Below are 24,888 nucleotides of genomic sequence, written 5' to 3'. Positions count from 1 at the left end.
GCGAACTAGCATCACACCCAACATCCCAGTTAGGCAACGCCATCAGTGTGAATGGCTCGCAAAGTGCAGAGTTGGATTTCTTTAGCTATTTGGGTGACGTGATGCCGCTTCTTTAGGCTCTTCTTGGTTTCCTTGAAAATTGTGCTGGTGACTGAATTCTGCCTTTTGCTTTCCATTCTTCTCCGACGACAACAACAACAATTGTCTAAAAGAGCCCAGAAGTGAAAGCATTGCACGAAAAATTGTCTGCTGTGAATCTCAAAGCATCTGAATATCGCAACCAGCTACAGTCCACAAAGCAGGAACTTAAGATGACGCAAAAGGTAGGGTGAGTGTTTGTGTGCTTGCTTGCTTGCATGTGTATGGTTTTTTTTTTAAAAAAAAGTTTTTTATTTTATAGATAGACATATATTTAAAACATCAGCAACTCCTTCCGTGTGACGTCTCGGTGTTTTTTTCCTGGCTCCATCATTTTATTGTTTCTTCTTTCTTCACTTCAATTTAAACTATTACCAGTTTTCCACAAATATATTATTATCATTTTCTTAAATAATTATCCGTTGCTTAGCTGTACCTTTCTTCTAACCAATGGTAAAATTTATCTCATATCTTAAAATATTCTGAATCCTCTCTTTCTTTAATCATCAAAGTTAATCTGTTCACTTCTGCACAATCTAAAATTTTTCTAATAATTTCTCCTTCCAAGGGTATTTTCTCTGCTTTCCAATTTTGCGCAAAAACAATTCTTGCTGCTGTAATTACATGTATAATCAAATATTTTCTGTGCTAATTTTCTGTGGTAGGAGAAAATTGCATGTGTATGCGTCCGTGTTTGAGATGTGGGCAACAGTGGCCGAGGGGGCAGGATAATTTTCATACCCCGTTAACATTATATTAATTTCCAATTTGCCTGGCCAGAAGGAGACTAAATACATCTAGTCCTCAACTTGCAACCACAATTGGGACCAGAACTTATGTTGCTAAGCAAGATGGCTGTTAAGTGAGTTGCACCCAACTTTACATTGTTGTTTTTTGGCCGCAGTTATTAAGCAAATCCCTGCAGTTGTTAAATAAATCCTGAGGTCGTGAAGTGAATCAAGCTTCCCCCCCTGTTGGCTTTCCTTGTCAGATGCTATCAGCGAAGGTCGCAAATCAGGATCACATGACTCTGCATATGTCATAAGTACAGGTCGTCCTTGGTTTACGGTCATAATTGAGGGCACAGTTATGGTTGTTAGTCATTTCGGTTAAGCAAGTGGCCATGCCTGATTTTATGACATTTTTTTGGGCTGTCATTAAGCGAACATGGTATCTGTTCAGCAAACACAGCATTCATAAAGCTTTTATCTTTTTATCCAAAGGGTGCTTTTTCGTGCTGGAAATACATATAGTTCTCGATTTACAGGAGTTCATTTAGTGGCCGTTCGAAGTTAGAACGGCACTGAAAAAACTGACTTACGACTGTTTTTCACGCTTGTGACCTCTGCAGCATCACGTGGTTTACATTCAGGTGCTTACAACCACAACCGAGCCCAAAAACTAAGTGTTGCTAAGTGAGAAATTTGTTAAGTGAGTTTTGCCCCATTTTACGATTTTTCATGCCACAGTTCTTAAGTGACTTATTGCAGTTGTTAAATTAGTCACACGGTTGTTAAGTGAACCTGAGATACAGGCGGTCCTTGACTTAGGACCATAATTGAGTCCGGAATTATACTTGTACAGTGTACCGGTCATTAAACCGATTCACCCCATGAGCATGCCTGATTTCCCAACCTTTTTTTTTTTTTTGCCCTGGGCGTAAAGTGAACATTGTGGCCATTAAGTGAATCCATTGTCTGCAGTGGTGGTTTTTTTTTAAATTTACATTTATATCCCGCCCTTCTCCGAAGACTCAGGGCGGCTTACATTGTGTAAGGCAATAGTGTCATTCTATTTGTGTATATTTACAAAGTCAACTTATTGCCCCCCCAACAATCTGGGTCCTCATTTTACCTACCTTATAAAGGATGGAAGGCTGAGTCAACCTTGGGCCTGGTGGGACTCGAGCCTGCAGTAATTGCAGGCTGCTGTGTTTTAATAACAGGCTTCTTACAGCCTGAGCCACCACGGCCCTTTTCTGTTGTTTTGTTGTTGTTTTGCCAGAAATCAGAAGTAAATACAGGAAATCGTCAACTTACAACCACAATTGAGCCCAACATTTCTGTGGTTAAGAGAGACAGTTGCTAAGTGAATTATGCTCCATTTTGATGCCCTTTCTTACCACAGTCGTTAAGTGAATCACTGCAGTTGTTCAGTTAGTCACCCGGTTGTTAAGCGAACGTGGCTTCCCCATTGATGTTGCTTGTCGGAAGGTCACAAAAGGGGATCATGTGACCCTGGGACACTGCAACTGTCATAAGTACAAGCCAGCTGCTAAGCATCTGAATTGATCACATGACCATGAGGGACCTTGCAACGGTTATGCGAAAAATGGTCGCATTTTTCAGTGCTGTTGTAACTTCGAACAGTCCCTAAATGAATGGTTGCAAATTGGGGCCTATCTTATTAGTATATTAGTTATTAGTATCCTAGGACTATCACTAAGTGTTGTATCTTATAATTCTTGATGAATATACTTTATTTTTTCTTTATGTACACTGAGAGCATGTGCACTAAAGACAAATTCCTTGTGTGTCCAATCGCACTTGGCCAATAAAGAATTCTATTCTGTTCTGTTCTGTTCCGTTCTCTTTTCCTATTCTATTCTATTCTTCATTCCAATATTCTATTGTATTCTATTCTATTCTATTGTATTCTATTCTACTCTACTCTACTCTACTCTACTCTACTCTATTCTATTCTATTCTATTCTATTCTATTCTATTCTATTCTATTCTATTCTTCATTCCAATATTCTATTCCATTCTTCATTCCAATATTCTATTCTGTTCTGTTCTGTTCTGTTCTGTTCTGTTCTACTCTAGTCTTCTCTAAATTCCATCCATATCCTACTCTACCCTACCCTACCCTACCCTACGCTATCCTTCTATTCTACTCTATTCTACTCTACTCTATTCTATTCTATTCTATTCTATTCTATTCTATTCTATTCTATTCTATTCTAGTTTAGTCTAGTCTAGTCTATCTGTAAATAATCACCCTTAATAAATAAATTGATAAATAAATCAATAAATGTTGATTGTTGCCGATGCTGAAAATGGGATCAGGTGACCACAAGGTCAGCCGTCAGAAATCCGGATCGTAAATAGCCCTGGAGAGGCGGATTGTAATTTTGAGTGGTCGCTAAGGGAGCAGTTGTAAGTCGAGGAACTTCCTGTATTCCTGCTTGGCTAAAGGACTTTTATGCAAGGCATTTTCGGCGCTGATTTCATCCTGTTGTGCTTTTTTCCTCTTTCAGCTTCTCAGCCACGAAGTAGGCGAAGACGTCAATATACAAAACCTTTTGTCCAATCCCGGCAGCTGGCGAGGACGGGCTCAACAAATACTTGTCCTGCAAGGCAGAGTGAGTGAGTCCATCTTTTCAAGCGTATTTTCGCTTCATTTTCCCAGCTGTTGGATTAACCCTAACCACATCGACTTTAAGCTGGGTGGACTTCAACTCCCAGAATTCCTCAGGCAGCCTAGCTGGAACTATAGCTGATTGACACAAGTTGCTCAGCCATGGATGGAATCCGTAGATCGCAGTGGCTAGCTTTGCTCATGACACCACATAAAACCACAGCATAAGAGGATGTGACGTGTGAACCAGGCTGAAATATTTATTAGATATTTTAGCCCACTTTTATTAATTTGTAAGTAACTCAAGGCAGCAAGAACATATCCAGTAGTCCTTCCTTTTCCTATTTTTCCCCACCACAAAAAAACAACCCTGTGAGGTGGACTGGGTTGAGAGAGAGGGAAAGTCACCCAGTGGCTTTCATGCCTAAGGTGGGATTAGAATTCACCATCCCCTAGTGATTGGCCCAAAGTCACCCAGCCAGCTTTCATACCTAACGCAGGTCTAGAACTCTCTCTCTCCTAGCAATTGGCCTAAAGACACCCGGCCGACATTCATGCCTAGACAGGTCTAGAACTCACTGTCTCCTGGTAATTGGCCTAAAGACACCCAGCCAACTTTCATGCCTAAAGTGGGACTAGAACTCACTGTCTCCTGGTGATTGGCCCAAAATTATCTAGTCGGCTTTCATGCCTAAAATGGGACTAGAACTCATAGCCTTCTGGAAATTGGTCTGTCACTAGCCAGTTTTCGTGCCTAAGACAGGACTAGAACTGACTTTTCCTGAGGACTGGCAGGAAGGAATTTTTCAAACCTTATTAACTAGGATGGATGGATATCCCAATGCAGGTTTCTGTATCCTTTTAACCTCCTCCTAATGAAAAAGAATTTGTACCCTATAAATCAGTTTTAGGCCTTCTGTATCCTGCTTATACAGGTCCGGGACTTAGAAACCCAACTGAACTGTCACAAAAGAAAATTATCCGAGAATGATACCAATGAAGACCCGTTGAGCTTCGCCGACCCCAGGAAGTCCTCAGCCCAAGTCAAGAACCAGCTGCGGATTCGCACCTTGGAAAGGGAGAAGAAAGAAGCTTTGGAAGTAAGGAACTTTTTCTGCATGAATCTAGCAAAGCTAATAATTCTGAAATACCTAACAAAGTATCCTGAGCCATTGGTAGGGGCTCATCCATCCATAGAATCAATGGGCAGAGAGAGTGGGTTCAGGTTTTCTAATCCTAAACCTAGCCCTAAATTTAGCCTTTAGAGTAGAATAGAATAGAATAGAATAGAATAGAATAGAATAGAATAGAATAGAATAGAATAGAATAGAATAGAATAGAACAGAATAGGGAACGATAACAGAACAGAACAGAATAGAATAGAATTCTTTATTGGCCAAGTGTGATTAGACACACAAGGAATTTGTCTTGGTGCATATGCTCTCAGTGGACATAAAAGATACCTTCATCAAGGTACAACACTTACAACACTTAATGATAATCATAGGCTACAATTAAGCAATCAGAAAACGATCAATTACAGTATAAATTGTAAGGATACAAGCAACAAAGTTACAGTCATAAGTGGAAGGAGATGGGTGATGGGAACAATGAGAAGATTAATAAGAAGATTAATTTAACCCTAGCTGTAACCCTAACTTTATACCTTAACCTTTAACATTAACACTAACCATAATTCTAACCTAGCCCTGACCTTAGCCCTGACCCTGACCCTAACCCTAATCCTAACCGAACCCTTCATCTTTAACCTTAACCTTAGCCCTAACCTTAATTCTAACATTTAACCCTAACCCCAACCAAGCCGAATCCTAACCTTAACCCTAACCATAATATATCCCTAACCTTTTAACTGTAACTTTAACCCTAGCCCTAACCCTAACCTCTAACCCTAACACTAATCTTTAACCCTAACCATAACTTTAACCCTAAAATAGCTCTAACCCTATCCCCAACACGTAACACTAACCTTTTCCAGAGTTCTTTACTAGCATGAGGAGACTGGCACACGATGAGTGCAATTCCAAAACTGAAGTTCCGGATTCTTTTCCCCAGTTATACAAACCCCAAGAGTCCCACCCCCCTGACCCCTTTGATGGTCACATGGTCCCACGTTCTCCCAGTCCATTCGAATATCTTCTCGCCACTCTTCCTGCAGATGTGAACCCCATCCGACCTTGACCGCCTGAAGAATGTTACCATACCCCTCAACCCCCCTTCTTCCCCTCAGGGGAAAAATGTGGCAGCGTCTGGAAACCTAAAGTCTAATATGGTTTCCAGGCCTGACACAAAGGACTTGTGTGGATAAATTATGTATGTATGTATGTATGTATGTGTATGTGTATGTATATGTGTGTATATATATATATATATGTATATGTATATGTATATATGTGTGTATATGTGTATATATATATATATATATATATATATATAAATATATATATATATATATGTATATGTATATATGTGTGTATATGTGTATATATATATATATATATATCTCACCCAGAGGTGGGTTTCAGCAGGTTTTGACCAGTTCTGGAGAACTGGTAGTGGAAATTTTGAGTAGTTTGGAGAACCGGTAGTAAAAATTCTGACTGGCCCCGCCCCCAACTATTCTCTGCCTCCCGAGTCCCAGCTGATTGGGAGGAAATGGGGATTTTGCAATAACCTTCCCCTGGAGTCAAGAGGGAATGGAGATTTTACAGTTTCCTTCCCCTGGAGTGGGGTGGGAATGGAGATTTTACAGTATTCTTCCCCTACCATGCCCACCAAGCCACGCCCACCAAGCCACACCCACAGAACCGGTGGTAAAAAAATTTGAAACCCACCACTGACCTCACCCATTTCCTAAGTGGTCTGTAAGGGGCGTGCATAAGAGTATTATTACCTAATACGTTCTTGACAAATAAATAAATATTAGTTTTATTTTATTTATTTATTTGTTGAACATGTACAAGGTAACAGGTATAAGTATAAACATGGACATGAACATAGGAAATCAGTACAAATAAATGGGGACAGTAGGACAGGGACGGTAGGCACGTTGGTGCGCTTATGCACGCCTCCTTACAGACCACTTAGGACTGGGGTGAGGTCCACAGTAGACAGTTTAAGGTTGAAGTTTTGGGGGTTTGAGGATGTAACAATGGACTCAGGTAGAGCATTCCAGGCATTGACCAATCTGTTGCTGGTCGTATTTTCTGCAATCAAGTTTGGAGCGGTTTACCTTGAGTTTGTATCTATTGTTCTCCCGTGTATTATTGAGGTTGAAGCTGAAGTAGTCATTGACAGGTAGGAAGTTGTAGCAGACAATTTTATGTACTATGTTTAGGTCAGACGCCGTGAAGACGTCGAAGTTCTAAGTTGTCTAAGCCTAAAATTTGGAGTCTGGTGGCATAAGGTATTTTATTGCGGGTAGAGGAGTGGAGGACTCTTCTTGTGAAATACCTCTGGACCCGCTCAATCGTATTAATGTCCAATATACAGTGTGGATTCCAGGCAGATGAGCTGTACTCGAGAATTGGTCTGGCAAAGGTTTTGTATGCCCCCGTTAGCAGTACAATGTTACTGGAGAAGAAGCTTTGCAAAATCAGGTTAACAACTCTTAATGCCTTTTTGGCAATGCTGTTACAGTGAGCTCTGAGGCTTAGATCGTTTGAGATGAGTACTCCTAGGTCCTTGACAGAGTGAGGGTTGTCTACGAGGTCATATCCGCCCAGCTTGTATTTGGTATTCTGATTTTTGTTGCCAATGTCTAAGACAGAGCATTTGTTAGTTGAGATTTGGATTTGCCAATTGAATTGCACCCCACCCACCCCCGGGTAGGATGGATGTCCTACCAAGGGTAGTTTGGTCCAAAGAGAAGTGCAGAGTTGAGAATCAGAGAGTCTTAAGAAGGTGGAATCAATCCTTCATCTAAGTTCGGAAGGTGCTGTAGGCCATCACAAAAATAATTTCCGGGGTCTTTGATCCTCAGTCTTATCATCCCCTTCTTCTCTCTCTTGATGGCAGAAGCTCATGAACCAGTACCAAGTCCTTCAAAAGGATCACGAGGACGTGAAGAAGAAGCTGGAGGGGTCCAAAGCCAGAAACAAGGTCTTGTCCAACGAGGTGAAGACCCTGAAGGACCAAATTTCCACCCTGATGGAGAAGGGGAAGCATGACAACGAACTCGTGGATGCTCTTGTGGTACGATCTGGTTGAGAGACTCAGGCCTAGCTGGTACAGGTAGCCCCAGACTTATGATGACAAATTGAGCCCCAAATTTAAACGATAAATTTATTAAGCATGAGCTTTGCACTATTTTATGACCTTTTTTTTGCCACGGTTGTTAAGTGAATCTGGGTACCCCATAGATTTTGTTTGTCAGAAGGTCACAAAAGGGGATCACGTGACCCCGGGAGACTGCGACCGTCATAATTATGAGTCGGTTGCCTAACGTCTGAATTTTGATCATGTGACCACGGGGAAGAAAACGGTCTTACGTCAACTTTTTCAGGGCCGTTGTAACTGTACAGTCATTAAACGAACTGTTGTAAGTCAAGAACGACCTGTATTCACGGCGATATCAGCGTGAACTTATAGGGCCTGAATCTTCTGCAAAGTCTCGGTCAAGTGTTCCCGACCCATAATTTTCCTGAATTTCCAATCAGTTGTGGGAGATTAAACCATGTTTAGATTTTTAGTTTAAAAATTGTGGAGAATAGGGATGGCTTCCTCTAGAGCTGTGATGGTGAAACGATGGCACAGGTGGTGGAAGTGACACACAGAGCCATCTCTCCGGGAACACCAACTGTCGCCCATTGCTCTTCCGGTTCCAGCGCACGCATGCGAACCAGCCAGTTGGTCTTCGCACATGCGGGAGCGTGGGAAAATGGAAAAGCAGCTCCCCAGCGCTCATGTCCGTGCCGGGAAGCTAAGCTTCTGGTTTCCAGTGCGCATGTGCGCACCAGCCAAATGGTCTTCACGCACGCACACACGCCAAAAACCAGAAGACCCGGTGGCTGGTGCGCATGCGCGAAACCAGAAGCTCAGCTTTCCGGCACATGCACACACGCCGGGGAGTTGCCCTATGTCTGTGAACATGCTCTAATTTTGCACTCGGTGCTGAAAAGTTTTGCCAACACTGCTCTAGACAGCTGTTTCTCAATCTTAGCGATTTGGGATGTGTGAACTTCCAATTCCCAGAATTCCTCAGCCTGCATGTGTGGACTTCAACTCCCAGAATTCCCCAGCCGGTAGGTATAGACTTCAACTCCCAGAATTCCCTTCAGAATTGTGGGAGCTTCATCACTGGAAGCTTTCAACAATATTTCTGCCATCTGTCAGAAATCTCCTGCTTGGGCAGGGGGTTGGACTAGATGACCTGCAAGGTCCCTTCCAACTCTGTTAACCTTTCTATCTGACTTCACCTCCCAGAATTCCCCAATCAGCATGCTTGGATTTCACTTCCCAGAATTCCCTAGCTGACATCTGTGGACTTCACCTCCCAGAATTCCTCATCCGGCATGCACAGACCTCCAATCGCAGAGTCATTGAATAAAATAAAATTAATAAATAAAATTCTCAGAATTCCCTAGCTGGTATGTGTGAACTTCAACTGCCAGAATGTCCCAGCCAGCATATTGGTTGTGCAATTCTGGGATATAAAAGCCCACGCGTGCTGGATGGGGGAACTCTGGGAGTGGAAGTCTATTCACGTTGGTTGAGAAATTCTGGGGGCTGAAGTCCACAAATCTTCAAATTGTTGACGTTCAAAATTAGGAAGGATCTGCCCCCAAAGATAATTGCAACCTGGTTCTGGTGTTCCAACAGCTGCCACCCATGTCACATGTTCTCACATGTCGGGTACTCGACTTTTTGGAATGTCATGACGTTTCTGTCATTCCTCAGCAAAGAATGGGTTTGTTTTACGACTGTAGCATTCGCTTAATGACTGTTACAAAAAAAAAAGTTTGTAAAAATAGGTCCAGTCAGTAGTATGATCTGCTTTTCCACTGTAATGTGACACCTATCCTTCGCAGACTGCACTGGCTACCTGTGGCCTTCGGGGTGCGCTTCAAGGTTTTGGTGAACGTCTTTAAAGCGCTCCATGGCATAGGGCCGGGCTATTTACGGGACCACCTACTGCTACCGAATACCTCTCACCGACCCGTGCGCTCTCACAGAGAGGGACTCCTCAGGGTGCCGTCGGCGCGACAGTGTCGTCTGGCGACGCCCAGGAGAAGGGCCTTCTCTGTGGGGGCTCCCGCCCTCTGGAACGAACTCCCCCCAGGACTCCGTCAACTTCCGGACCTCCGAACCTTTCGTCGCGAGCTTAAAACTCACTTATTCATCTGCACAGGACTGGATTAGTTTTTAAATTTATGGGTTTTTTAATGGGTTTTTTATTATTTATCCTAAATTTTTTAATCTCGGCCAATTGAATAAGTTTTTTAATTGTATTTTAATTGTATTTATATTGTAATATTATTGTGTATTTTATCTGGCTGTGAACCGCCCTGAGTCCTTCGGGAGAAGGGCGGTATAAAAATTTAAATAATAAATAAATAAATAAATAAATAAATAAATAAATGTAATGTAACATAATGGGGAGGCTCCATTACAGTCGTAAATCGAGGACCCCCTGTAATCCCTATCTAAAAGGTACTTTTTTTTTTTAATTCATTGCTTTTCTCCAATGGTCCCAAAGTGAGTCTCATAAAACATAGACTCCTAGGACTGGAAGGGATCTTGGAGGTCTTCTAGTCCAACCCCTTGCTCAAGATAGGAGGTTTTCTATCATCCTGGTAAAGTGATTGTCCAATGATGGAGGACCCACAGTTGTTGGAGGCAAGAAATTCCACTGACTCTAGGATAGTCCTCAACTTATAAACGGTTCATTTAGTGACCGTTCAAAGTTACAACAGCATTGAAAAATGGGACTTACGACCATTTTTCACACTTACAACCATTACAGCATCCCCATAGCCATGCGATCAAAATTCAGATGCTTGGCAACTGACTCATACTTACGACGGTTGCAGTGCCCCGGGATCACATGAACCCCTTTTGCGACCTTCTGACAAGAATCCGGGGATGCCAGGTTCACTGAACAACCAAATTACTTACTTAACAACTGCAGGGATTCACTTAACTGTGGCACGAAAAGATTGTAAAATGGGGCAAAACTCACTTATGTCTCACTTAGCAACAGAAATGTGGGGGCTCGGCTGTGGTCGTAAGTCGAGGATTATTTGTCTTTGGAATTGCTGTTAATCGTAGCAGCACTAACGTCACAGTTGAATAGTTTTTAAGTCCATTTAAAACATAAAACATCGAAAAAATAAGGTTGGAGGGGACCTAGGAGATCTTCTAGTTTTAGTTCAGGGGTGTCAAATTGAAGGCCTGGGGGCCAGATCTGGCCCATGGGGTGCTTAGATCTGGCCCGTGGGGTCACTCTATAAACAGTGAAGGACCGGTCCGCAGTCAGCCAGAGAAAACGGAGCTCGGGAAGGCTGCGTGTGGCTCTCCCAAACTCCGTTTTTGCTGGCAGAAGACTGCAGGAGGCTATCACAGCCGAAAACAGAGCTGGAGGATGGGCTGTTTTCGGTGGCAGAGCACTCATGTCAACACAGGCGCCCCCCCCCCCGACACGAGTGACATCGAGCTGGCCATGCCCATCCTGGCCACGCCCATCCCGGCAGTGGCGGGTTTCATTTTTTTTTACTACTGGTTCTGTGGGGTGTGTGGCTTGGTAGGTGTGGCATGGCTTGGTGGGCATGGCAGGGGAAGGACACTGTAAAATCTCCATTCCCACCCTACTCCAGGGGAAGAATACTGCAAAATCCCCCCGATCAGCTGGGACTCGGGAGGCAGAGAATAGATGGGGGCGGGGCCAGTCAGAATTTTTACTACCGGTTCTCCGAATCACTCAAAATTTCCGCTACCAGTTCTCCAGAACTGGTCAGAACCTGCTGAAACCCACTTTTGCGCCCCAGCCCTCCAACACAACCCTGATGCAGTGGTGGGATTCAGCCAGTTCGCACCACTTCGGGAGAACCGGTTGTTAACTTTCTGAGCCGTTTGGCAAATGGGTTGTTGGAAGGAATCATTAGGGCAGAGAACCGGTTGTTAAATTACTTGAATCCCACCACTGACCTGATGCGGCCTTCAATGAAATCGGGTTTGACAACCCTGTTCTAATCTAACACACACACACACACACACCCCGCTCATGGCAGGAGGCTTTCTATCATTCCGGTCAAATGCTGTTCAACTTTTCTCAGGGGTTATCTTATCTTATTCTTATCTTATTCAACTTATCTCAGGGGTTGCCACAAAGAAGAGGGAGTCGGGTCCAGTGGTGGGATTCAGCCAGTTCGCACCACTTCAAGAGAACCGGTTGTTAACTTTCCGAGCAGTTTGGCAAACTGGTTGTTCGAAGAAATCATTACGGCAGAGAACCGGTTGTTAAATTACTTGAATCCAACCACTGGTCGGGTCTGTTCTCCAAAGCACCTGAGGGTAGAACAAGAAGCAATGGGTGGAAACTAATCAAAGAGAGAAGCAACTTAGAACTAAGGAGAAATTTCCTGACAGTTAGAACAATTAATAAGTGGAACGACTTGCCTGCAAAAGCTGTAAATGCTCCAACACTGGAAATTTTTAAGAAACTGTTGGATAACCATTTGTCTGAAATGGTGTAGGGTTTCCTGCCTGGGCAGGGGGTTGGACTAGAAGGCCTCCAAGGTCCCTTCCAACTCTGTTGTTGTTGTTGTTGTTTTCATGAGTTGCAGACGGGAAAAACAAGCTTCTCTCCGTCCCTTCCTTTCTCATCAGAGCCAGCAGAAAGAAATGCAAGGCATCTTAAAAAATCTGAGCCAGCAAGAAGACAGAAACGCGGAAGGTGAGAAGGCCCTGGGGAAGAAACTGAACTCTGAGATCCAGAAGCAAAGCTGCCTCATTGAGCAGCTCAGGCAGATGGTAGCCGACCGAGAAGCTCAGGTAAAGGAGCTGGAAGAAATGGTCAGGCAGCTGAAGTTGCAGGTAAGGCGCCTCTGCGGCGAGAAGCGTGGGCAGAGGCATGGGGAATGGCCTGGAAGAACAACAATCAGATAAGAGGGGTTTAAGCCCTGTGCAAGAAAGAGTTCTAATCCCACTTTAGGCATGAAAGCCGGCTGGTTGACTTTGGTCCAATCACCGAGAAACCATGAATTCTAATCCCTCTTATTAGGCATAAGAGCTAGCAGGATAACTTTGGGCCAATTACCGGGAGACAGGGAGTTCTAGTCTTCCCTTAGGCATGAAAGCAAGCTAGGTGACTTTGGGCCAATCACTAAGAGACGGTGAGTTCTAGTCCCATTTTAGGCACAAAAAGCCAGTTGGGTGACTTTGGGCCAATCACCAGGAGGCAGTGAATTCTAGTCCTGCCTTAGAAATTTAAATTTAAAAAATTAAATTTAGAAATTCAAACTTGATTGCAGAAAATATGACTTCTGTAACAGAGTTGTTAATGCTTGGAACTCATTACCTGACTCCATAGTCTACTCAAAATCCAAAAATCTTCAACCAAAAACTGTCTACTATTGACCTCACCCCATTCCTAAGAGGACTATAAGGGGCGTGCATAAGAGTACAAGAATGCCTACCGTTCCTGTCCTACTGTTCCCTTCATTATATCAAATTAATATAGCTGATGCATATTTTTTTACATATATATATATATATTTTCTTCATGATATGTTGTTTTATTTATGACAATGTTTGTGTATACTGTTGTGACAAAATGAAAATTTAAAAAAAATTAAAAAAAAATGAAAGCCAGTTGGGAGTCTTTGGGCCAATTGCTCTCTCTCAACCCAGCCCACCTCACAGCATTGTTGTTGTGGAGAAAACAGGGGGAGGAAGGAGTATTGTGTATATTTGAGTTACTTGTTAAATAATAAAGTCGGGATAAGAGCTAATAAATCAATCAATAAATGGAAACCCGAGCATTCAAAATCTGTTGGCTGATTTTTCGTAGCAGCGAAACCTGCCCCTCCAAGAGGAAAGTGGATTAGATTCGGGTTCCACACTGTCTACAGAGTCTTTAGAAGAGGAAAATCAGAATTTAGCATCCCAGAAGGAAGACTCTAGCAGAAATGACAGCTCCAGACGGTAGGGAAGGCGACGTTCTAAATCCCCAATTAAACTGAATTATTTTAAAAGAGTCTCCTTTAATTCCGATCCTCAATCATTATCTCGAGCCAGATCAGAAACCTCTGGATAGAGAAAAACTTCTCGGCTGGATTCCTAAGCAAGATGGTTGTTGAGTGAGCTTTGCCCCGTTTTGCGTCCTTCCTTGCCACAGTTATTAAGGGAATCGCTGCAATTGCTAAGTTAGCAAAACGGTTCTTAAGCGAATCTGGCTTCCCCATTCACTTTGCTGGTCAGAAGGTCGCAAAAAGGAGATCGCATGACCCCCAAGACCCTCATAGATATGAGCCAGTTGTCAAGCGTCTGAATAAGAGCTCGGATCAGTTCGGCCAAACCGGTCGCTCCAACGATCAGTTGGCCCCACCCACCCGCCTCCGCTCTACACTGTCCTTTATTTCCTGCTTTGTAGCTCATCTCAATCACGCGGCACAGCTGATTCACACCCCCCTCGCTGTTCTACTTACCGTTGCTAACTTGGAGCTGAGCTTCTAAAATCTAAACGCTCCATTTTCCGCGCAAGCGCCTTAGGCGCACACTCACCGGACCGGTTGTTAAGCCGGCAGCGCTCCACCTCTCGTCTGAATTTTGGTCACATGATCACGGGGATGTAGCAATGTTTGTAAGTGTGAAGAACGGTCCTAACTAAGTCACTTTTTTCAGTGACGTTGTAACTTCAAACGGTCACTAAATGAACAGCTGCAAGTCAAGGACTATCTTTGTCTATAAACACCTCAAAGTTTTTGCTTAATGATTGCAGCCTTCGCTTATCAAGTGCCCTGTTTGCTTTGTGACCCTGTGTTCGTTTAACAACCGCAGCCAAAAAGGTGGTGAAACAGGACACGGTCGCATAACAAAGCTCTCAATGACCGTCGTGACTTACGACCGTAAATTGCAGACTCAATTATGGTCGTAAGTCGTGGAGAATCTGTATGTATAGTTTACTACAGCAGGGGTCTCCAACCTTGGCAACTTTTAAGACTTGTGGACTTTAACTCCCAGAATTCTGGGAAAACAGAGGAATTCTGGGAGTTGAAGTCCACAAGTCTTAAAGTTGCCAAGATTGGAGAGCCCTGTACTACAGTATTTCTCACCTTTAAACAGCTTTAAGATGTGTGGACTTCAGCTCCCAGAATTCCTCAGGAAGGAAGGCTGGGAAAGAGAAGGCAAGGCTGTCGGAGAATTCTGGGGGTTGAAGTCCACACATCTTAAAGCTGTTAAGTTTAAGAAACAGTGTTTTACTATCTTGTTTACAATCACCCCAGGTGCGCAAATAAGCTGAACTAGAATTTACAAACTGCAATAGATGGACCCACCACGCTTAGTCATCCTTCGTCTGGGTCTACTACAGTAACCTGGGCTGTCCTCCATCTGGATTGCCTTCACCCTGATTCTCACGGAGAGCCATCAAATTCAGGGGGTACACCTTGCATCTTTGACTGGGTGAATGTTTGGAATTTTTGACACACCCCCCCCTGAAATATGGAATGGAAGGACGAAGGGGAACTTAAAGGTCATCTAGTCCATGAAGTGGTGGACTCCGCTTTGCTGGGGGTATTTAAGCAAACGTCGAAGTTGTGGGTTCCTCTGCTGAAGAGTTGGAAGGGACCTTGGAGGTCTTCTAGACCAGGGGTCTCCAACCTTGGTCCCTTTAAGACTTGTGGACTTCAACTCCCAGAGTTCCTCAGCCAGCTTTGCTGGTTGTCCACAAGTCTTAAAGGGACCAAGGTTGGAGACCCCTGGTCTAGTCCAACCCCCTTCCCTAGCAGGAGACCCCATATCACTTCAGTCAAATGTCTGTCCAATCTTTTCTTAAAAACCTCCAGTGATGGAACACCTACGAATTCTGGAGGCAAGTGGTTCCACTGACTGATTGATTTGGAATTAGAGAATACCAGAATAACAAGAGTTGGAAGGGACTTCAGAGGTCTTCCAACCCCCTGCTCAAGCAGGAAGCCCTGTAGCATTCCAGGCAAATGGCTGTCCAATTTCTTCTTAGGGACCTCCAGTGATTGAGCACTCAAAACTCCCAGAGGCAAGTCATTCCACTGGTTAATTGTTCTCACCGTCAAAAAATTTCTCCTTCGTTCGAAGTTGGATCTCTCCTTGATTAGTTTCCATCCACTGCTGGCTCGGGTTGGACTAGATGATCTCTAAGACTGCCCCTTCCATCCTAGGATGCTTCAAAAGACTGCATCCTTCGCAAACTAGAATTCCGCCAGGCATGCTTTTGGTCCCACCCAAGCCAGAGGTTGTAAGATGCAGAAGTTCAGATGCAGAAGTGAAAAAGTGTGACGGGTGTTTTGTGTGTTCCAGGACAACATCGAAGATGGGACACACCCTTGTGGACTCCGCAGCAACGTTATTTCCAGCAACTCCTGGCAGGTTGGTGGAAATTTTACTTGTTTGATGGCAATGCCTGAATTTTTCCCCTTCCCTTCCAGGGAAGTTTGCGGGTGGCTTAATTTATTTATTTATCCAATAAATTTTTTTGAAGGAGTTGGCTAACCTTTTTGTTGTTGTGTGCCGACAGCGCACTTGCATGCCGGCACCCATAATGCAATGCACGGGGCCCCCTGTGCATGCATAAATGACCCCCCCCATGCTCTCCCTGCGTATGTGCCCCCGCCCCCCATTTTGGGCCTGGAAAGTCTCCTGCACAAACCTTTGCTGGCGCAAACGGCTTGCCGCAGATGCCACTTTGCAGACGCAGCGGTGGCTCCTCCTCCTCCTCCTCCCCCTGCCAGCCTTACGGTCCGGGCAACATCCAGCCAGCAAGCCCAGCAATGCCTGGCCTCCCTTTGTGGCAGCCTTTGGGGCCTTTATTGGCAGCCATGGCGGCAAGGCAGGCAGGCAGGCAGGTAGATGGGCGCAGGGGAGCAACCGGCTGGCAAGGGGGTAGATGTCGCATATGGGCATCAATAGCATGACTGTGGTGTGCATGCGCACTAAGAGGAGCTGCCCAGTGGGCATGCACGTGCCAGGAAATGAACTTCTGGTTTCCGGCACACGGATGTGCACCGGCCAGCTAGTCTTGTGGTTACTGGCGTGCATGCGTGTGCGATGATCAGCTGGCCGGCTTATCTTCCGGTTCCTGGTACTGCCACACGCGTGAAGGCCAGCTGATCATCATGCACACCAGTAACCAGAAGACTAGGTGGCCGGTGCGCATGCGTGCGCCGGAAATCCAGAAGAGGAATGGGCGACGCCGTGTGTTCTAGGCAACATGGCTCTGCATGCCACTTCCAGCACACGTTGTGCCTCATCCTCCCTCCTCTCCTCAGCCAGGCCCCTCCCGTCTACACCCGGGCCTGTTATCTGACTCTGAGTCTGATAATGAAGATGAACGGCCAGTCATGCCTCCAGCCCCCGGCCCTGGCCCCATGCCCAGAGAGGATTCCAGGAATGAACATACAAACCTCACTCCTACAGCGTGTGAGCAGGAAGCCAGCCACGTTCTGGAATTACTGACAGCAGATCCAGCTGAAGAGAATTCAAAGTGGAAGGATCCTCGCTTCTGGAGATCTGAGAGGCGACGCCAGCAGAAGGAAGGGAGGGACAGGCCTGGATAAATGCTAAGTCATGGAGCCACATCCCACAGCCTATATAAAAGGACCTGCTTGTGGCATTCCAACCTTGAGTCAAGCAAAGTCTCATCTAGTTTGCTGCTATCGGACTCTTATCGCTGAAGTCACAACTTGGACTCCTGCCTGCCCTGATAAACCTCGAAGGACTTTGACAAGCTGCAGAGGCTCTGTTGCCATGTTTGATACGGACTTCCTAGACCCGGTCGTCGGAGGGGGAGGGGGACACGACAACATGTGCCATAGGTTCACCATCATGGGTTTAGGATGAAGGTCCAGAAGAGACGATCAGAAAGCTAGGAAAGAACCCCTCCCGGAGAAGCAACACCAGATCCACAGCTTCTAATCAGCAAAAGTCAATGGGTGAACCCACATTCACTTAACGACCATGCGATTTTCATCCTAGGTCGAGGACTGCCTCTATAGGTAAAGCACTGATCTGGCTTTTGATCTTCCTCGGGCTTCTTGAAAAGCTAAGCAGGGTCGGACCTGGTTCATTCTTGGAGGGGAAGGGGAGGGAAATCTGGAAAGTCCAAGGCTGCCCGTCGCTCAGAAAGAGAAGTTGAAGAAATTCTGCAACATGTTAAAAGTGCCCGTTATTTTCATGCACAAAAATATATGTTTGTATGTAGGAAGTATATGTTGGGCTCAATGGTGGTCATAAGTCAAGGACCACACACACACACACACACACACACCATATGTGTTTGTGTGTCTCTGTCTGTGTAGTTCTCAACTTATGACCACAACTGAACCCAACATTTTTGTTGCTAAGCAAGATAGTTAAGTGACCTTTTCTCCATTTAGTGACTTTTCTTGCCATAGCTGGTAAGTGAATCCCTTCAGTTGTTAAGTGTGGAACACGGTCATTAAGCGAATCTGGCTTGTGCATTGACTTGAGCAAAGTCATCAGTAGGCGGACATTAAATTTTAAAAATGGTCCCATTTTTCAGTGCCCTTGTAACTTCAAATGGCCACTAAACGAATGGTTGTAAGTTGAGGACTACTTGTGGATGTCCATCGTCTTAGTACAGGTAGTCCTCGATTTACAACAGTCCATTTAGTGATGGTTTGAAGTTGCAACAGCTCTGAAAAAAGTGACTTATGACAGTGTTTCACATTTACATTTGATTTGTATTCTGATGCTTGGCAACTGACTCACATTTATGACGGTCGCAGTGTCCTGGGGTCCTGTGATCCTCTTTTGTGACCTTCTGACAAGCAGAGTCAGTGGGGAAGCCAGATTCACTTAACAACCGTGTGATTCACTTAATAACCACAATGATTCAGTTAACAAATGTGACAAGAAAAGTCTTAAAATGGGGCAAAACTCACTTAACAAATTTCTCACTTAGCAACATAAATTTGGGGCTCCATTGTAGTCGTAAGTGGAGGACTACCTGCATCAACTGAGAAATGGGAAGCTGGCCTGGGACATCCCATAAGTACCTAGCTGGACGTTACAGCATGGATCACACATGCCATAAGTTGGGCTTTCGGGCTTCTTGGATTACATTTGCCAAAATCCGTTTTATTTTCGGACAGCCAAACCAAGCAGGTCTTTTCTCTGTTTTAGGGCACCAGAGCAGGACGAGGTCGGTTTCAAGACCCTTCAAGCGCAGATCACGGAATACAAGACTCTCTGTCAAGCAGCAGAAGTGGAACGCGACCATTTGATAGAGCTGGTCAGCATCCTACAGAAAAGGTAGGTCGCCAGCAGGGGTGGGAACTAGCAGGTTCTGACAGGTCCTGGAGAACCGGTAGCAGGAATTTTGAGTAGTTCGGAGAACTGGCAAAGACCACCTCTGGCTGGCCCCAGAGTGGGGAGGGAATGGAGATTTTGAAGTATCCTTCTCCCAGGAGTGGGGTGGGAATGGAGGTTTTGCAATATCCTTCCTCCAGAAGTGGGAAGGGAAATGGGGATTTTGAAGTATCCTTCCTCCAGGAGTGGGGTGGGAATGGAGGTTTTGCAATATTCTTCCCCTGGTGTGGGGAGGGAATAGAGATTTTGCAGTATCCTTCCCCTGGTGTGGAAAGGAAATGCGGATTTTTCAATATCCTTCCCCCAAGAGTGGTATGGGAATGGAGATTTTGCAGTATCCTTCCCCAGGAGTGGGGAGGCAATGGGGATTTTGCAGTATCCTTTCCCTGCCACGCCCGCCAAGCCATGCCCGCCAAGCCACACCCACAGAACCAGTAGTAAAAGAATTTGAATTTCACCGCTGATCGCCAGGTACAAAATTTCCTGCACTTTTTTGAAACTCAGAGTCCCTTGTCCCAATGTCCCACACCAATGTTGAGACTCTGGAAAGAGTGCAGAGAAGAGCAACAAAGATGATTAGGGGACTGGAGGCTAAAACATATGAAGAACGCTTGCAGGAACTGGGCATGTCTAGTTTAGTGAAAAGGAGGACTAGGGGAGACATGATAGCAGGATTCCAATATTTCAGGGGCTGCCACAAAGAAGAGGGAATCAATCTATTCTCCAAAGCACCTGAGGATAGGATAAGAAGGAGAATGGAAACTTATCAGAAAGAGATCACTAAAACAGGAGCCAGCTGTGTGCAGCAGCTGCTAAAAAAGCCAACATAATTCTGGGCTGCATCAACAGAAGGATAGAATCAAGATCACGTGAAGCGTTAATACCACTTTATAATGCCTTGGTAAGGCCACACTTGGAATACTGCATTCAGTTTTGGTCGCCATGATATAAAAAAAAAATATCCCAGTCAATCCAGCCCTACCTCTTGATTTCTTAGTGGTCTCCCATCCACCTACGCCCAAAGCTAGATTCTGCATCTTTGGGGAAAACATGGACAATTTTCTCTTGGCTGTCAAGTTGTCGCCACTCATGGGGTTACAGGGGTGTCCGCCTTTCTGACGATGCGCACTTAACAATGTTTGTGTTTCCAGGGTGGATGAGAGCATCACCAAAGTCTGGGAAGCGGAGAAGAAATTTCAGGAACAGCAGCACAAGTACGCCGCTCTTGAGCAGCAGTTTGCAAAGCTGAAGATGGAATCCGGGAAGACAGTCGTGGCCCCCAAAGTTCAGCTCAAGACCAAAGCAGGTAAAGTTGTCGAAAGCATCCAGAAAAGTGACACTTCATAGCAGCCCTGCGCAAAACTGGAATTTCTGCCCCTAATGGCTTGCGAGGGGAGGTTGAGGGAGCGAATCCCAAATTAAGGCAACTGCACAAAAAATCCACCCTTTTGAATGAAAACGTGGTGCTCAACTTACGACCGGTCACTTAGCAACTGTTCAAAGTTACAACGAACTTCCCCATCAGTTTACGCATCAGTTTCAAAGTTCCAATGGCCCCGCCCCTTTTTCTCGTGGTCATGTGACCAACATGGGGCACCCTTCATTGGCGGCCATTTGCAATGTCCCATGATTGCGATTTTGGGCTGTTTTTCCCACCCAAAAAACGACATTTACTTTTGGTTTTCCAGGCAAAAACCTCCATTGGGTGTAATGGGTTCACTTAACGACCATTGTGTTCGCTTAACAACCACTGCAAAAAAGGTCACAAAATCAGGCACTGCATGATGATCTGCTTAAAACCGCCATGACTGATGAATGTGATCCTCCTAATTCAGGGATGACACATATGTGCACTTTCGCCAAAAAATTTACCTTGGTTTCTGGAACACAAAACACCCCATAGTAAAAAAAAAAAAAAGGATTTGTTTAATGACTGCAGCGTTTGCTTTACGATTGTGGTGTTCACTTGATTGTGGCAGTGTTCATTTAACGACCCCTGCAAAAAATTTCAGAAAATCAGGTGTGGTCATATGATGACCCCCCTGAACAATGACTTACGACTTTAATAGCCAACCTCAATTACGGTCGTACGTCAAAGGCTACGTGTACGCCGGTATTTTTTAATCTTTGCGACTTTAGGATGCATGGACTTTAACTCCCAGAATTCCCCAACTAGCCATGCTAGCTATGGAATTCTAGGAGTAGAAATCCACGCGCCTTACAGTCACTTTCTGCTCCTCAACTGAAAATACGAATTGTGATATTTTTCAGAAAAATTTAGAATTTGGTGGGTTTATGGGCAGCCTTCAGGATCAGTATCCTTGTTTAACGACACGTCTTGTCTCAACAGCTCAGCCACCCAGCAGTGCCAAAATGAGCTGGAACGCCGGGGATAAAAAAGATCTGCCATCCGTCCAACTTTCCGAAGTGCCTCTGGAGTCTCAGTTAGAGGAACTCGCCACACAGTGAGATATTTAATATATTTTTTCCCGTTTAAAAAAAAACAAAACGTCAAAGCTCTAAATTAGATGTAAGAAGGAATATGGGAAAGTGAAGGACCAATTTCTGCTAATACAGGTAGTCTTCGACTTATGACCACAACTGAGCCCAAAGTTTCTGTTGGTATGCAAGATAATGAGTTTTGTCCCTGTTGTGACCTAGGCCCAAGTAGTTATTACCAGACACAATCAATCCTAAACAAACATATTTTATTAGAACAGCTGAGAATTACTTCATTCTCAGCTTGGTCCAAATTAACTCCAAAACAAAGTCCTTCAGGAAAAGTCCTTCGGCCTTATCACAAACCTTTGTCAAACACCCTGCCAAAGGCTTTTCTTGGCAAAGCCCCACGAAGTTCAGAAACAAGAGACACGGATTAGGAACAAATGTAGCTACGTTGCTGTCCTATAAAGAGCCCAAGAGCCATTGCTGCTATTTTAAGCCTTATGGGAGGGGCCAATCATCTCCTGGCCTTACTCCTGAGTTGTCCTTTTTGCTTTAGCTGCTCCTGCCTTCTGGCAGCTCTTCGCATATGTACACTAGGAACAGGCTCCTCCTGTTCCTCTGCCTCTCTGGTGTCCACCTCTGGAGGCTCCGGAGTCAGCACATCGCTCCCAGATGGTCCTGGCCCCATCTCTGCTTTCAATGCAGAACCCTCATCCGGGCCTTCCCCTGATTCCAGGACTGGCCCATTGTCCTCCCCAGCCTCCTCACTGTCCGAGTCTGTATGAGTCAGTTGCCAAGCGTCGAAATTTTGATCACATGACCATAAAGAAGCTGCAATGATCATAAGTGTGAAAATTTGTCTTGTCACTTTTTCAGTGCCATTGAAATTTTGAATGGTTACTAAATGAATGGTTGTAACTTGAGGACTGCCTGTACAAGTGATCCTCAACTTATGACTGTAATTATAGCCATAATTATAATTATGAGCCCAGAATTATACTCATAGAATAGAATAGAATAGAATAGAATAGAATAGAATAGAATAGAATAGAATAGAATAGAATAGAATAGAATTTTTATTGGCCAAGTGTGATTGGACTCATTTGTCCTGATAGTCATTAAACTGCTCACGATTTTACAACCTTCTTTGCGATGTTCAGCTTTGCATGAAGCTGAACCATGTTACCCAATGGCTGTTTTTTTGCCGGAACGCAGAATTAAGGATTTCCATCAAAAAAAAAAAATTGTCATAAATCATCCTCATACAAAACTACAAACATCTGTAAATGCAGGCCGGTTGCCCAGCACCCAAAATATGACCGCATGACCACAAGGTGTGTGGGGCAGTTGTCAGAATTTTGAATCCAAGTCATAACTAGCCCTCGCGGGGTTTGTCATAATATCAGGGAATTGCGCACCCGGTGACTGAATGGAACCAGAGATGCTGACACAAACTTGTAATTTTATATAAATAAATAAATATATTTTATAACTATATACATGGCAAACTAGATTGTCAGGCAAAAAGGAGCATCCTGAGGTAAATCAACACAGCAGGAACATCCTGAGGTAAATTACACCACACACGGGGCACCCAGATGAAAAAAGGCGGGAAACAAGGACACTCCCCCTTTTCATTCATACCAACCAATCGCACCTCAGGTTGCCTCACGCCGTGGCCAGCTCTCTTTAGATAATCAACCCCAGCCCTGTGTTCAGGCTCACTGCGCAACCCTTCAGTGCTCTAGCTATTAAATATCTTTAACCCATAACTTCGAATGGTCTCTAGGTGACTGATCGTAAGTCGAGGACCACCTGTATTTTCAGTCAGCTATCAATGTCCATTTATTTCTTCTAGTTACTCATTTATAAAATTTATTGGCTGCCCATCTTGACCTCTAGGTAACTCTGGGCAGCTTAAAATCGTAAAAATGCATCAACCGTTTCTTTCCACGCAGGCTGGCGATCCAGATGGACGAGATCGAAGGCCTGAAGAGCGCTTTGCAAGAATCTATCCGGACCAAAGAGGAAGACTTCCAGGTGTACCAGGACACCGTGGGACAGGTGAAGGAGATCTTCCTGCACGCTCTGAAGCAGCACACGCAGGAGAAGAACTGAGCCGGTCCCGGTGGTGGGAGGGGGTTAGTCCCGCTGTCCAGATATGGTCCCTCCGAGGTGACTCTCATTTAAATACTTTCAGGAGGGCGCAGAAGATACAGCAGACGTTGGTCCTGTAGAAGATGCGGGTGGTCCCCAGCTAGAGGGACCCAGGGGCCAACTCCTCTCATCCATAATGATGTACTCATAGCCATATTCACCGGATCGGTAGTCTGGCACTCGTTCTGAACGAGTCTAGAATCCGTAAGCGGGAAGAATTTGCTTGGGTAGAAATGAACTTTGGATCAACTTTGACATCCCTTGCCAAACAAAACCTGTTTTAAAACTTTTCCAGTGTAAATACAGACCCTGTTGTCACTTGGCAAGACCCGGACAAAATATAATGTCTCGTTTATTTTCTTGAAAGACATGATACGCTGCTGCTTTGCTCGCGCAGTTGTGAATTGCAGGGAAGGCGGTGGGTGAGCTCTTTTTCCTGGATCACACATTTACAACCGTGTCTGCATACTCCCCGTGCCTTATTTCATCTCTGCCCAAACTTGCTTCACCATCAGTTAATTCCCAAATGGTCTTCAAGTTTGTCGTTTTCTCCTTGCTGAGTTGCTGAGGGAGGGCTCAGATTAAATTAGATAAAATATTGACCCGAAAGGAATTCAGCTTGAGTTGAAGATGATTTGGCACCCTGTAGCCATGAAAAGAAAAGTAGGCAAAAAGATAGATAGATGAGAGATACAGAGAGCGAGATGGAGGGATAAAGACAGATACCGGTAGAGATAGATAGATAGAAATAGATGATGAAATAGATAATAATAATAATAATAATAATAATAATAATAATAATAATAATAATAATAATAATAATAATAATAATAATAATATTTTAATTTGTATACCGCCCTTCTCCCGAAGGACTCAGGGCGGTGAACAGGCAGATAAAATACAAATACACACAATAATTAAAACATCCCTTAAAAACTAATTTAAATGCCCAAATGTTAAAAACATACTCCCCATAAAATCACAAAATTTTAAAACCCATCCAATAAAGATAAAATCAGGCTAGTCCAGCCATACGAAATAAATAAGTTTTAAGTTCGAAAGGTCCTAAGGTCAGGTAATTGTCAAGTCCGAGGGAAGTTCGTTCCACAGGGTGGAGCTCCCACAGAGAAGGCCCTCCCCTGGGGCCGCCAGTCGACACTGTTTGGCTGACGGCACCCTGAGGAGTCCCTCTCTGTGGGAGCGTGCGGACGATGGGAGATAGAAGCCGGCAGTAGGCGGTCCCGT

At 44.5% G+C, this 24,888-nt stretch overlaps 1 protein-coding gene across 2 annotated transcripts in view; it reads left to right on the top strand.

Annotated features, from left to right (window-relative positions):
* CCDC13 (coiled-coil domain containing 13) overlaps positions 1 to 24,370 on the top strand; it is a 62,130-nt gene extending 37,760 nt beyond the window's left edge. The window contains exons 7-17 of one of the 2 annotated variants that reach the window (XM_058179949.1): positions 213 to 323; positions 3,398 to 3,502; positions 4,434 to 4,598; positions 7,534 to 7,710; positions 12,343 to 12,549; positions 13,526 to 13,659; positions 16,012 to 16,080; positions 18,856 to 18,984; positions 20,193 to 20,347; positions 21,392 to 21,506; positions 23,445 to 24,370. In XM_058179949.1, coding sequence (XP_058035932.1) covers positions 213 to 323; positions 3,398 to 3,502; positions 4,434 to 4,598; positions 7,534 to 7,710; positions 12,343 to 12,549; positions 13,526 to 13,659; positions 16,012 to 16,080; positions 18,856 to 18,984; positions 20,193 to 20,347; positions 21,392 to 21,506; positions 23,445 to 23,604 — 1,527 coding nt within the window. In that variant the 3' untranslated portion in view covers positions 23,605 to 24,370. Of the gene's footprint in view, positions 1 to 212; positions 324 to 3,397; positions 3,503 to 4,409; positions 4,599 to 7,533; positions 7,711 to 12,342; positions 12,550 to 13,525; positions 13,660 to 16,011; positions 16,081 to 18,855; positions 18,985 to 20,192; positions 20,348 to 21,391; positions 21,507 to 23,444 lie in introns of both variants that reach the window. The other variant, XM_058179948.1, reaches the window with a different exon arrangement.
* Positions 24,371 to 24,888: the final 518 nt, after the last annotated feature.

The sequence above is a fragment of the Ahaetulla prasina genome, chromosome 4, assembly GCF_028640845.1.
Source record: "Ahaetulla prasina isolate Xishuangbanna chromosome 4, ASM2864084v1, whole genome shotgun sequence".
NCBI lineage: Eukaryota > Metazoa > Chordata > Lepidosauria > Squamata > Colubridae > Ahaetulla > Ahaetulla prasina.
Note: the sequence above shows the minus strand (reverse complement) of the source record. Positions and strands in the feature narration are given on the sequence as shown.